The following is a 14,916-nucleotide window of genomic DNA, read 5'->3' on the forward strand; positions in this document are numbered from 1 at the left end:
ACTCAATTATTGCTAGTTATTACACCTAGGAATAAAGCTACATGCCCTAAAAAAGTTCCTCTTGGAACAAAATGCAGCAACCCATCTGCTTAGCAAAGACCACACGACACGGTGCTCAGCTCTCAGTGCTGGGTCCCCACTCAATACAGAGGGCAGTTAAAGGTCCCAGTCATGATATTCAAAGCCATCCATGAGATAAGCTAAGAGAGAGTCATAGACAGAGGGAAGGGGCACTGCCCACATGTGGCAGCTACATTCCACTGGAAAGATCAAACTGTCAACCAGGGCCAGTCAGACATTTTTAAAAATCAACAATTAAAATGAAAATTTTCTTCAACATTTCTTGACTGAAAAATGGATCAACGTGTTTGTGAACAATGGATCCCATTTTTCTACCAGTTCTGCTGTTCATTCCCACAAGAGATAAAAATACTACCTCTCCCCACTTTCAGAACAAACTAAAACTCACACACACACTTGAAAACTAATTAAGCTATTTCTCCAACAGACTGGAAAAGAAGAGAGTGTGTTGGAGACTGTAATTCCTATTTCTATTTTTACATACTTGGGACGATTTCAGACACCTTGCTGATGATGGCCAGACAAAGTGGATACAAACGGTATGACTATAATTCCCAAATCATAAAAATACAAAAGATAGCAATAGGGTAAGTTTCTGACCTGAGAACTGGGATAGCAATAGGACGACGCAAACATTAACCAGTCAAATGTCACATTGGAACATAGTTTACAGAAGCAACTTCTCAACACCATAAACAACTGGCTCTTGGAACAGCTACTTCTACAGCACTCAGAAGGAGTGGCTACTCTTGACTTAATCCTAACACACAGGAGTTGGCTCAAGAGCTAACTGTAGGCTTTAGTATTCCCATGACAAGCAGTTAGATTGTACAATAATTTCAATTTACCAGTGTGCATGAAAAGACAGCATTTCTGCTGCTGCTCAGAGTAATAAATATGCTCCCCATCAAACACACACCTTGTTTAACTTAGATCAAACCCCTATTCTCATGCTTTCAAAAACAAAAGCCTAGATTCTGGAGTACAATTCTGCTATGAAGGACTGTGTCTGCAGCCTCTGCCCATTACTAACACTCACATACCTAACTCCAGGAACCAGCTGTTCCTTCTGCTACAAACCCATTGTGATGCATGGCTATTGAGGGTTAAAAATCCTGCAAAATAAATAACCCTCAAAAGACATGTGGGTAGATAATGTTTGTGTTTTTGTGCATTTACATATGTATGAGTAGGGTCGACAATGTAATCAACAGTCCCTGTCTATGCTGTATTCTGATAATTCAGAGGTCAAAAGAACATCCTAGCATTTAAATGAATTGTAAACACAGGATATCTCTGTATTCATCTCTCTTTGAAATGTATAGCAAATAATCTGAGAATGGAGGAACAACAAGCAAATTGCCTTATGTTAACTCTATAGCTAAGTACCAGTGATGGACCTCCTTCAAAGTCATGCTAATTACCTTCTGAACTCTAACTTGCCAAAAGACAAGAAATTGTATACAAGATCCTTGGGTCTGTCATCTCAGATCACCAAGGGAAGTTTGAGTCGCAAGGCTAAGGTCCCAGTTATGCTGGTACACCCTGAATATGATATTTGGACATTGGACTATAACCTATGAAGTATTTCTAAAAGAACACTGCAACTACAAAGCTCACCATCTCTGCTATGAATCTGCACCTAAATGAATTGAATCATGTCTGTAAGTATATTGATCTTTTAACCATATTCTCTCTCTTATTTTTTAATAAATTTTAGTTTCATTTAATAAGAATTGGCTGTAGTGTGTATTTGGGTAAGATCTGGAATATTCAATAACCTGGGAGGTAATGGGTCTGATCCTTTGGGATTGGTAGAACTTTTTCTTTTATATGATGCAATAAGATTTTCAGAAATCATCATGTTTGACATAGATACCTGGATGGAGGCCTGAGGCTGGATCACTTTAAGGGAACTGTGTTGTTTGGACTTGAGTAACCAGTGAGGTAATAAAGCAGATGTTTTATGCTGGTTTGGTAAATCTAAGTATTGGAATATCCACCAGCTTTTATGGGATTGTCTGCCCCATTCTTTCCAGTTCACCCTGAGTGACCACAGCTAGCTCCCCCCTAGAACCCCGGTCACACCCACAATGCAAGGAACATGCTTTTCTGAAATGAAAAGTCACTGGCCTACCTTGCATGTAGGCCTCTATTCGCCGAATAAGCTCATAAGACTTGGATCGGTCCAGCAGCGTCCGGATAGCAGGAAGGGGGTCCAGGATGATGGTTTCAGGGTGAGCATCAATATACTCCTGCAGAACAAACATGGAGCAAAGGCTACTGTTAGATTTGCTGGACAGCATAAAAAGCACCAAAGCATGGGAAAATAAATTGGAGGAGAAGGTTAAGGACCCAATCAATCTACAGCTCCTCCTCCGAATGAGGCTGGCACTTCGTAAATGTAATTGTTGGGCATGTCTAGACTTTCTCGTCATTGACATTGTAAACTGGAATCTTGTTGAATACAAATATAATGCCAGACAGTGTTTAAGACAGTGACATCCAACTGTGGACTCATCAGCCCTGCAACCTGCTCTGCAGCCACATCAATTCAGAGCAGAGCCAGTGGCGAAGACTCACAATAGCAGCAGAGAGCGGTATTGGCAGGAACCATTAGGAGAAAAAGGACACAGTGCTATTGGGGCCAACCTTGTCATTACACTGAAGAGCTTAAACAGCATGTGGGCATCAGTCCACTTCAGAGTGCAGATCAGAACTACATCTGCATTCTTTTACATTAGTATTACAGTCCCCTACCTGTACTGACTGCCAAGTGAGGAGCTAGATGATAAGGACTGAAAAAAGGTGGCAGGGCCAGGGATATTATTACTTCATTGAAACACAATGCAGTTTTCAAAGCAACAGCACTATGTATCCATCTTGCCACCTCCCTAATCAAATGCTCCCTTGCCCGTTAGCTACGAGAACACAGCAACTCCCCCAGTGAGCTTCATATTGGGGGTATTGCAAAAGACGACCCGCAGCAGCGAGTCTCAGAACCTGGGTTGACCAACTCGAGCTTGCAGGGCTTGTGCCAAAGGGCTAAAAATTGCATTGTAGAGTCTGGGCTTGGGTTGGAGCCCGGGTTCTGAGACCCTCCCTCCTAGCCGGGTCTCCGGACTTGGGCTGGAGCCTGGGCTCTAACGCCTACACTGCTATTTTTAGCCCAGCAGCGTGAGCCTGAGTCAGCTCACCTATGCTCTGAGACTCCCTGCCACGCGTTGTTTTGTAGTGAAAAACTCCGAGCACCAAATTCCCATTTCTGACATCATGACCGCTGCCTCGTTACTGTGAGGGAAATTTTATATATACCCCACTAGCTCTTGCCAATGTCTACTGCGATCTGAGATGCTCAAGGTATCTCTCTTTCATGCCCACATATGTGCATGCATACAAGAGGCCATGCGCCTGCCCACAGTGGTTCCATAAACTCAAAGTGATTAATGAGAGTCTCTCTCTCACCCCGTTCAGAGTTGGACAAGTAATTCCAAGCTAAAATCTGTCTTTATTTTTTAATGAGATTTCCTAATCAGCTTCCATTAACCTCCATTCATTTCTTCACATCTATTTACGTGGATGCATGGTAAACATTTCCATTAATAACTGGTTTAATTAAGTACCTAAACAGGATATTCTTCAAAGAAAAAAAATAATACTCCAAATTACGCTCAGGAGTACCACAAGGCAGCACTGGGAGACACACTTCACTGGCTACTGAGATACAGTGAAAGGAATGGAGACATCTGATCCCAACGCAGACTTTACTCCCAGTTCTAAGCAGGTGAGAGTGAGTTATTTGTTCAACACCAACAAGTCTTTGCTTGCTGCTGAATGAATGCATTTAATTCACTGCTTGCTGCAGACGGATTATTCTTTAGACTTTAAGAGGAGCCAGTGCTGGGTTAGCGGCCCCGTCACATTGCTTGGATCACGCAAATGGATTTCCTTCACAGCCCCTTGGCACATGCTATGTGACACCACACACTTCTTACATATTTAATACGTCTCCTAGAAATGCCATACAAATTGCTCTGAGACGTGTGCATGGCACTGTACAATAGTCTACCACCACTTGGAAAGGGAAAGGAGCTGAGATATCTTCATAGCAAATCACAAACATTCTCATTTAGTCAGCTGCCACGTGCGATATCCTTGCAAACTCTGGCCCTGACTACAAAACTCCTCCCTGCCTCCCCAAATGGAAGCCTGGCTCCATGCCTTTGTTTTGAGTCGATAGCATAAAACATGTAAAGGGGCATTTTTAAATTATCTCCCGACCACAGTAATCCCAGAGTCTCTATCTGAGACCCAGGTCCCTTCCTCAACTAGTGCCCTAAGCACTGGACCATCCTTCCTCTCTAACATGCCTGTTGGCTGCCTGTATGTGCCATTATGTTCACACACAAGCATACAGATTTATTTGAAAAATTGTGAGGAAACATTTTAAGGCAACACAAACTATTTTACCTTAATTAAAAAAAAAACAACCCCCACAAAAAAACTCTCCTCTCTCTGCTGAATTCCGGAGCATCACCAACCAAGAGGGAGACACTGGGCAGTTCTCTAACTTAACTAATAATTTCCCATGTGGTACCATGTCAAATGCTTTACTGAAGTCCAGATTGACTTTTTTAGACAAGAAAACTGAATCTGTTATCTTATCAAAGATAGATATCAAGTTACGCTGGCATTATCTACCTTTAGTAAATCCATGTTGCATTTTATCCCATTTTCTGTTTACTTCCATGTCTAATTATGCTTTCCTTCAACATTTGTTTTAAAGTCTTACATACTTTTAAGGTCAGACTAACAGGTCTGTAGTTGCCTGGATCATTTTTTTGCTTCCCTTTCTTAAAAATAGGTACGTCATTAGCTATTCTCCGGTCACAAAATGCCACCTCCGATTTGATAGATTTATTAAAAATCCTTGCTACCAGACTTGAGGTTTCACATGTCAGTTCTTTCAGTATTCTGGGATGGAGATTATCCAGTCGCCCCGTCTTGAGCACATTAAAGCCTGACTTTTGCTTCCACCTCAAATGTATTCTATTTCTATACACTCATTTCATTAGACATCCTGCCTTTGCCCCCATGTTGTACATCATCATCCTTTTTGAAAATTAAGGCAAACTATTCACTTAGTTTTTGGGCCATACCTACATTATCCTTAATCTCTACCCCCATCCTCACTGCGTAGCAGCCCCGTTTTTTCTCTTGTTCTCTTTTGGTTTATATGGCTCAAGAACCTTTTACTATTTGTTTTAATTTCCTTTGCAAGGTCTAACTCAGCTTGACTTTTGACAATTCTCATTTTATCCCTGCACTTTCTGACCATCCAGACGTAGCTTTCTTCACTGATCAACCCCTTTTTCCATTCCTCATAGGCTCTCTGTGTACTCCTAATTCCTTTTTGAGGTGTTTCTTCATACAGTTAACCTGGAACCCTTCTCCCTACAAGTTTTTCCCCTTGGATACAAATTTCAGATCGTTTTTGTACCTTTGACTTAAATAAATTCCAAAACTCCTACACATTTAAGTCCCTGAGCTCTTCAGTTCAGTTGACTAATTCCCTTCATTTCTCAGTCTTCCCATTTGAACTTTAAAACCTTAGTTACTGACCTGTTGTTGATTAATACTTAGTCCTGCCTTGAGTGCAGGGGACTGGACTAGATGACCTCTCGAGGGCCCTTCCAGTTCTATGATTCTATCCTTCCATTTAATTTAAAATAAATCAGCTTGTGCTCACTCACAATCCAAGGTTATTTTCCATAACCAGCTCTTCTATAACGTCCTCACTACTTATCAATACCAAGTCTAAAACACCATCACCTCTTATTGGTACAGTGAGCTTTTGATGAAGAAATCTGTTGGCTATCACAAACATGAATAACTGAGTCCTCCCTAGGAGCATTTGTCCTCCAATCTGTATCTGGGAATTTAAAGTCTGCTATAATGACAATTCCTGCTGGTATGTATCTCTCTAATAATATTACACAGATCTCGGTCTATATCCAATCTGATCCTGGAAGTCTATAGCAAACCCCTCACACTACTCCAATAGAACCTCTGGAACAATCCATTCTCAGTGATTTTGACCCAAATTGATTCTGTTTGATACATGCTATCACTTCTGATTTCTTTACAGTCTACTTTATTATTGGATGTACAATGCTACCCCACTATCTTTGCCTCTCTATCTTCCCTGAATAGCCCATGTGTCACTAATCATCAACCCCTTCCACGTCCATTTCCCTTTCCTACGGCCCTTTTCACCATATTCTGCCAGGATTCTGCTGTGTACCCATCATTTCTGGAGCTTAATCTTGGTCCCATTCAAGTCATTGACAAAACTCCCATTGACTTCAGTGTGAATGAATTCAGACTTCTCAGGGTTTGTCTACACTGCAATTAAAAAGCTGTGGCTAGCCTGTGCCAGCTGACTCAGGTTCGCAGGGCTCAGACTTGGGGGCTGTTTAATTGCACTGTAGACTTCCCGGTTCTGGGATCCTTCCACCTTGCAGGGTCCTAGAGCCCGGGCGCCAGCCCGAGCCCAAATGTCTACACTACAATTAAACAGTCCCACAGCCCAAGTCCAACTCCGCTGACATGGGCCAGCTGTGGTTGTCTAATTGCAGTGTACATACCTTCAGGCTGTAAGCTCCACAGTGCAGAGACCTTGTTGTTTTTCTGACACCTGACAAGCACCATGCACATTCCTGTTGCACTGTGAAATGATATTCTCTAGTTTAAGCATCAGCAACTCTGCATCTCTAATGGATATAATATAGAGGGGCAGGAGTGAGTATGTATAAGAAAAGCAAAGACATACCAGTCATCTTCTCATACTAGCGAGAGGGGAAGTATTGTGGCTAATGCACCTCTGCATGCTGGTTTTCCCTTGACAACACCACTAGGCTCAAGGATAGTTAATTTCCTATCAAAACCAGAGCAGTTAGATTTTCAAATAAAGTCACGATGCAGGCTAGACAAAGGGGGTCTAATCAAAAGGGCCCTCTCCCCCCAACCACCTCATCTGACATGCTCTAGAGATCTGAGAGCCAGCTGTCCAGACTGGCAGAGACGAGGCATCAGAAAGAGTTCTTGAATGGAGTAGAATTCAAAGTGAACACCAGGACTCCATGCCAATAAGATAATATTTTAAAGCCATTTTACTGCAACAGCAAAAAGCTTGTCCCAAATGCAACCATCCTCAGCATTTTATGTCTGCTAAAGGAGACTGTGGAGCCTTTCATAAGCCCAAAGGGAGATGCTAGAAGAGTTTCACAGGAGTTTATTAAAAATGACCAAACTGGATCATGTGTGTCATTAGGGCCATGCTGCAATTGTTTGCAATCTGGTTTGGTGTCAACAGGCTCAATCCTGAAGACAATGGGAGTTTTGTTTAAGGACTTCAGGACCAGGCCCAATAAATTTATTTAGAAAAAATGAGTTTAGCTCCAGTAACCCAGTTATTTAAACCTAACATTTTGCCTATTGGTCAAAGAGCACCTCAAAGAAGCACAACAGAATCTCCCATCTATTTACCTTCTTTATTTGGAACATTTGTAGCTGTCCCAACCTTGGCTCCGCCCTCCTTCTCCTCCTATCAAAGCTCATCTGGCTTGGCATTTTCAGAAGAATTCAACAATACCTTCCAGCAATGTTTTTTCTCTCCACCCAGCCATAGGAGGCTCTCAGACATGTGAAGGCAAAGAGCTCTGATCACAGATTGCAAGAGGGAATGGCTCGCAAGAGGGAATGGCTCATTTAACCAAGGGCTTGTCTATACACCCAATTAGACCGTGACAAACTGGGTGTGACTACCCTGCACTAGCTTGCTACAGTCTGTCTGTTTACACCCTGATGATGCACGATAACAGTTCCTTGAAGCACTTTGAGTCTGGTCAAAGCGCTCTAACAAACTGTTCGCGCACATTAGCAGGGTACACATGGACAGTTAGATCTCAGCAGGCTAACGTGGCGTAGGTTCACATCCCAACTTGCCATAGTCTAAATTTATGTGTAGACAAGCCTTTAGATGAGTTGACAGTCCTGAGTTTGTGTAAATAAAGTAAAAAACAAAAAAAGACCTTTGTTACCTAACAAGAATCATCATGGCCATGATTTAAGGAAGCATCCTTAGTCACAAAAGCGCTTAAACATGTGTTTATGTCCTATTGAAGTAAACAGGATGTAAGCACATGCTGAAGAGCTTTCGTGAATCCGAACTTACGTGGTTAATATACAAACACTGGTAAGGGCAGGCACAATGACCACCACAGAAAAGTTTAAAAAAAAAAGGGGAGGAGGGTACCACAGGTGTTCCCATATATTTAGAATGGGAAAAAAATCTTCATAATTATTTCACCATCTGTATAGGAACAGCTATTTAGCAGATGCTGTCCTCTTAATGGGGATCATTGTATGTATGGACAGTGGGACAACTAAGCAGTATATTCTACCCTATACTGAAGCAAGGGAGTATCCAATAAAGAGGTTGAAACTTGATGCAATGAAAGTGGTAAGTCCTTAGAGTTTGAAGGAGCAGCCCTGTCCTCATGCCATGAACTTTGGTTCCCCTGCTTATGAAAAAAACTTCAAATAAATCTATTCACGATTCCCAGGTGAGGAGAGTGGAAGAATGCCAGGAGTGCAGGCTACTAACACACAAGCTTCAAAAAGGGAACAGATGAGGCGATAGTTCAGTGGTTTTGAGCATTGGCCTGCTAAACCCAGGGTTGTGAGTTCAATCCTTGAGGGGGCCACTTATGGATCTGGGGCAAAATCAGTACTTCGTCCTGCTAATGAAGGCAGGGGGCTGGACTCGATGACCTTTCAGGGTCCCTGCCAGTTCTATGAGATAGATATAAAGACAGATCACAGCTCCCAACAAATCAAAAGCTTGGGGAGTCCAACTGGTCTCCTCAGTTCATTTCCATTCATCTCTACAAAATGACCTTGCAATTTCCTTCTCTGAGCTTTACCAAAATTTTATTGCCAATGCAGACTAGCGGCCAGGCGACAAGCTGGAGGAGATTTAGGTTTCCCGACAATATTTTGAAAGGGCTCCATCCCTGGGCTGGAATTCAGCCTGACCCAGACAACGTGCATGTTTTTCTCCTTACAATCTTTGACAAAACAAAAACAAACAAGAAGAAACAAGGACTTCTGAGCAGATCCTCCTTTGTGTAAATTTCAGACCTGGCATTTAGTTATGCTCTGTACCAAGCTTGCTGCTGGCAGGAGACCAACAAGGAAACTGGAATTCAAAGAGAGACCCACTATTTCCAGTTCTATATCAGAGGGCTCTGGAAGAAATGCTTATTCTGGTTCATGTGTGTGGGTGGGAGGAGGGGGAACAGGTAGGCTAGGGTTGCTTGACATCTTAGCTGAAAAGGTAATAGGGGGAGGATTAGCCACTACAATTCTGTTTTAAAAGACCTGGGGTACAGTGAATTGACATATCCATACCTGTAAATATCAGCTGTTAGATGCTAAGAGATGGCGGATGAGCCATTTACTTCATCTGGATAACTTCTTGATTTTTACAAAATCCCCCGATATAACATATACATTAACCATGGCAGCAATAATACTTAGTGTTTTCCCATTTTCACAAGCTTTATTCTTCCCTACACCCTTGTGAAGTAGATCAGCATTTTACAAGAGGGGGAATGGATGTAAAGAAACGCTTAGGAACTTGTCTAAAGCCACAGAAAAAGTTAACAGCAGACTCAGGACTAAAATACAGGAGTTCCTGGCTCCCTGCCTTGTGCTCAGACTCTCCTCCTCTGATGTACTTCCTTCAGTCTTCACACTCACACACTTCGTTTTTGCTTTTTAAGGAGACAAGATCAACCTTAACATTCTGATTGTTTTTTAAACATACTATGATTATAAGGAATATCGGAGATAACTAGAAACTCAAAGAAAAAATATATTCCTCTGTGGTTTTCTGGTTCACTGTGCATTGGACAGCAACCTTGTTTCATTGTTTTTCCCAGAATAGCAAGTCAAGGCAAGATTTGTAAAAGATATTTAGGTGCCTGCCTAACGATGCAGTTAAGAACCTATTGAGATTTTCAAAAACGTAGGTGCCAAATTCTCATTGGATCTGCATCTTCAGGCACTTAAATACATAGGTGCCGAGTTTCTAATCTTCCAGGGGGTGCTCCGCCCAGGCCTCTCCCGAGCACACTGCGCTCTCACTCTCCTCCCCTCCCCCCAGTGCCTCCTGACACATTGAAACAGCTGTTTTGCAGCGGGCGGTAGGCGCTGGGAGGGAGGGAGGGAGGGAGAGATGCTGATTGGTGGGGTCAGCGCCTATGCTTAAATACCTTCAAAAATCTGGTGCTCAGTGCCTAATCCTGCAAACACTTATGCATGTGAGATACTCATGCACATATGTGTTTGCAAGATTGACCCCTTAGTTAATTTCACCTGTGGGTGGGTGGGAGGTCTTTCACACTACAACGTGAGAGAGAAAATGGGAAAAAGTGTCTGTAAAACCACAAACCTTGGTAGGTGGACTCAGAAGCAGGTGTAGTATTTTAAACTATTTTTAGCTCAACTTTTAAAAAAATTACTAGACTTACAAATTGGTTGTTTCCCGCTAATTCCTCAATAACTCTTATTTTCTGGTGTTACACAAAAGCCAAGACAGAAGATCATTTTTGCCTTTCAAAGAGTTTGCTGCCTTGCAACTTTTAAGGCACAGGCTGGAGATTGGGAGTGTGCAGAAGGAGTGTATGTAAAGAAGGGATAAATTTCAGCCTGCCCATCCATTAGCAGAGAAAGCCACTGGCATTATCACCCAAAGGAAGTCCCAAAACTGCCGTTCCACTGGAAGTGAGGACTTCTGATGAATGCAACTGATCCAGCAGGAACAGAAGTCTGGAAAACACAAGAAAATTTTCTAGCTAGGGCCCATGGTCTAGGAATATAGGGAAACAAGGGCACCAGCTGCTCCTGGCAAAGTTTGGGGTGAGAGGGTTCAGAAGGAGAGTCAGTAGAAACTATAAAAACCAAACCAGAAGTAAAGTTTATACACTTAAAATGCTCACTGATCACTGAAACCTGCATGTAGGGAGAGGTGGTGATTTAGCTTTTCACAAGGCTGATGTAACAGAATCTGTTAACAAAAAGCGGCTCTGGAGGACAAATTAAACAAGTCTGTGGATCTTCCACCACATGCACGATCATCTTGAATCTGTCAAACTAGAATGGAGTTCCAGTGAATAAATTTTCCCAAGTCCCTGTATAGTTAAGACAGGCATCTGGTTAGTATTCTGTTCTAATCAGAACATAATGAGGTTTCTCTAGTCACAGCCTTTTAACACAAGACAAAACAGACACGCTGGCTTGTCAGAGTCATAAACTTTGCTTGGAACGTAGGAGCAGGGGTGGCCATCTCACTAAGAGAACGTAAGGATTTTTTGCTAGCAAAAAACATTCATTGGAGCATCGGCATTTAAATTGCCATAGCATTCAGAGATCCTATGTATTCCCAGCCTGACCTGGTGGGGGTGCTTGGTTTCTCTCTCTTGCTCCAGGCTTCCATCAGTCAGACAGGAACCACAAAGGACTGTGGACAGGTCTGATCAGACAACACTCCCTCCACATTAGATCAATCTCTGCAGCAGACTTGAAATGGTCCTACTCTGCCTAGAAAAATCTCTAGGGCCTAAAATTGTTCCAGATGCAGTGTCTTGCTCCTTTAACTCCTCTGATGAGGCACTATGGTAGCAGGACCAGGCATCCTGGATCTGTTCTCCCAACAGATAATTCAATTAGTAACCCACCAAAACATAGTGTCTCTGAGGTCAGCTGAACAGTTTTTAGCTCTCACTCCCATCTTTGCCCTAAAACTTGAATGCAACATTAATCAGGAGTGATGACTCCCTAGTGATCTCTACCCTCCCACAATAAAGGGACTGATACAAAGCCTAGCCAATGGAAAGACTTCCTTGCCCAAGATGTTCACTTCCACTGATGTCACTGGAGCCTGGATCAGGTCCCTTTTTCAGGATGGGTAGAGATCATTCGGTAGTCATCCCTCATCACTAACACAGTGGAGGGCAATTTGCAGCAGGGGCCCCCATCTGCACAGCACACCTTTACAGACTCAAACGATGCGGGCAGAAGTCTAGCTGTGACACAGAGCCAGAAAAGGTTACACTACTAGCAGGCATATTGACCCAGATTCAACATATTAGTAGATAATGTTTGTGGGTTTTTTGTGTGTTTACATATACACCTCTACCTTGATATAACGCGACCCGATATAACACAAATTCGGATATAACACGGTAAAGCAGCGCTCCGGGTGGGGGGGGGAGCGGGGCTGCGCGCTCCTGTGGATCAAAGCAAGTTCGATAGAACGCGGTTTCACCTATAAACGCGATAAGATTTTTTGGCTCCCGAGGACAGCGTTATATCCGGGTAGAGGTGTATATTGTTAGAGGTTGACAATGAAACCAAACAGTTCCTGTCTATCCCTCTATTATGTTAATTCAGAGATCAAAAGAAGATGTTAACATTTAAATGAACTGTGAAAGTAGCAATATCACGGTCTTAATTTCTTTTTGATGTATATAGCAAACTACCTGTAAATGGCAGCAGATAGGCAATTGCTTTATGTTAATTCATGTAGCTAATTACCAGTAATGCTTAGGAAATAGGAGGTTACTTCAAAAACACTATTCTTCACCCAAGGAACACCTGCTGTCAAAAGGCTATCATAGCCTGCCACTGATCTATCTAAAGAAATCTTGGGCCTTGATCCTTTCATCTCACATCTGCTTAAGCTTCATGAGGGGAAGTTTAAGTAATATGACTGAAGTGTCCAGTTCCATTCTGGATCACTCTAACATTAAATATTTGAACATTGGACTATACCCTAATGAATTAATTCTGGAAAGGACTTTTTGCAACTCTAAAGCTCACCATCTCTACTATGAAACTGACCTAAAAACTCTATTCGTGCCTGTATGTATAATGATTTTTTAACCAGTACTCTCTCTTCTTAAATAAATTTTAGTTTAGTTAATAAAAACTGGCTGAAAGCGTGTATTTGGGTAAAATCTAAAATATTTATTAACCTGGGGGGTAATGTGTCCGATCCTCTTGAATTGGTAGAACTTTTATACGATAAACAAGATTTTCAGTAATCTTCAGCATATTTGCCTTGGCTGTCTGGGTGGGAGCTCAACGCTGGGTTGCTTTAAGGAAACTGTATTTTTGACTTCTGGATAACCAGTAAGGTATTGTAGAAGCTGTTTTGTTGCTGGCTTGGTAAATCTAAGTATTAAAATAACCACCAGTTTGGGGGAATTGTCTGCCCATTCTTTGCAGTTTGCCCTAATTAAAGCAATCTCAGCGTGCTCCCCCTGGGATCCCAATCACACCATCTCTCAGCTGATCTGTAGAAGAACACATCTAGCAGAGGTGGAAAGTCAGTTGTTGGGGTCTGTTTCTTCAGCTACAAGCCCCTCAAAGGCAGGCGAACAATCCTCACCATTTTCAGTCAGTTTAAATGGTGTGACAAAGTTCTGGCCTTGATTCCGTGGGTCCTGCGTTTCCTGGCGGATTTTGCTAGCTTCAAAGACTCACTGTGACCCTCCACATAGCCCTTCTCTCTCTAGAGGCAAGGGTCACAGTCTACTGAGCCATTTTCATCATAAGCCAGCAAGAGAGGTGAGAAGAAACAACCCTCCCTCACACAGTCTCTGTTGTCTCCCAGTATCAGTGATTAATCAGGGAGGGGAGGAGGGGAGCCCGGGCCCGCCCTCTACTCCAGGCACCAGCCCAGGGACCCTAAACTTAGCAGCTATGGAAGCTGACTTTTTGGAAATAGGGAGTGTACAATTGCCTGGGCTACTTCCCCACAGCAGCCCCCACTCAATATCTTCTTCACAATTACCTCAGGGCCTCTTTCCTTGCACCTGATATGGATTCGTACTACTTCGTTCCTCCAACAGCACAGCTCCCTCCTATAGCTCCTGACACCCACACCGCACTGACTAACTGGGAGGCTTTTAACTAGTTCCAGACAGTCCTTGATTGGTTTCAGGTGTCTCAATCAATCTAGCTGTCCCTCCTGCCTTCTAGAAGGATCTTAATTGGCCCCAGGTGTCTTGATTAACCTGGAGCAACTGCCATTTGGTTACCATGGTACCAGGGATTTGTTTAGCCTGGGGCTAACATACCTGTTCCTCACTACTTTACTGTAGCCATGTGGCCTTGACCCATCACAATGGTTATGTTTTAAGAGGAGAAGAGAGAGCACACCTTAGAGGTAGTCTGAGGGAAAGACAGAGGGGTTTCCAAGTCCATCAGCAGTGTGCACCCACTGGGCTGGAGCAGTTTATCACTGGGACCACAGACACACCTAGTGTGGTAAACCGAAGGTTGGCCCTTTCTCTTTTCAGAGATAAGGCTGTTGATGCTATAAGCTTTTGAAGAGCCGTAACAAATCTAGACTATTCTCATATCCAATTTCTTCTCATAACACCATAAAGGATGCACTGCTCTCCAGTTCATCGTATCCAGTTGGTTAGAACAGCACTAACAGAAGTAACAGTTTCTACCCTGAAAATTATATTCAATAGCAGGACAACTGGCTAGCTGGGAAGGATGTATATCAAGCACTGCAAACACCTGACTGACTGGTCTGCTCAGGATCATCAGAGTTTCTTCCCCCAATTTACTGAACAACAAGGGAATGAAACTAATTCCCATTTGGAATGCAATAGCGAGGAGGTCACAAATACCACGCTCATGTATGCTCAGCCATATACACTCAAATAGCTCAGCTGTGGGGTTCATCAGTGT

General features: G+C 42.8%; 1 protein-coding gene across 10 annotated transcripts in view; it reads right to left on the reverse strand.

Moving 5' to 3' along the window:
• Nucleotides 1-14,916, reverse strand: part of ITPK1 (inositol-tetrakisphosphate 1-kinase) — a 248,178-nt gene that overhangs the window by 89,314 nt on the left and 143,948 nt on the right. For 9 of the 10 annotated variants that reach the window (XR_006176501.2, XM_065595644.1, XM_065595645.1 and 6 more), the window contains one exon: nt 2,219-2,336. Coding sequence is in view for 9 of the 10 variants with exons in the window: in XM_065595644.1 (XP_065451716.1) it covers nt 2,219-2,336 (118 nt within the window). In the remaining variant the exon portion in view is untranslated. Of the gene's footprint in view, nt 1-2,218; nt 2,337-14,005; nt 14,162-14,916 lie in introns of those variants that run through there. The other variant, XM_065595649.1, reaches the window with a different exon arrangement.

This window comes from Chrysemys picta, chromosome 4 (assembly GCF_011386835.1).
Source record: "Chrysemys picta bellii isolate R12L10 chromosome 4, ASM1138683v2, whole genome shotgun sequence".
Classification (NCBI taxonomy): Eukaryota; Metazoa; Chordata; order Testudines; family Emydidae; genus Chrysemys; species Chrysemys picta.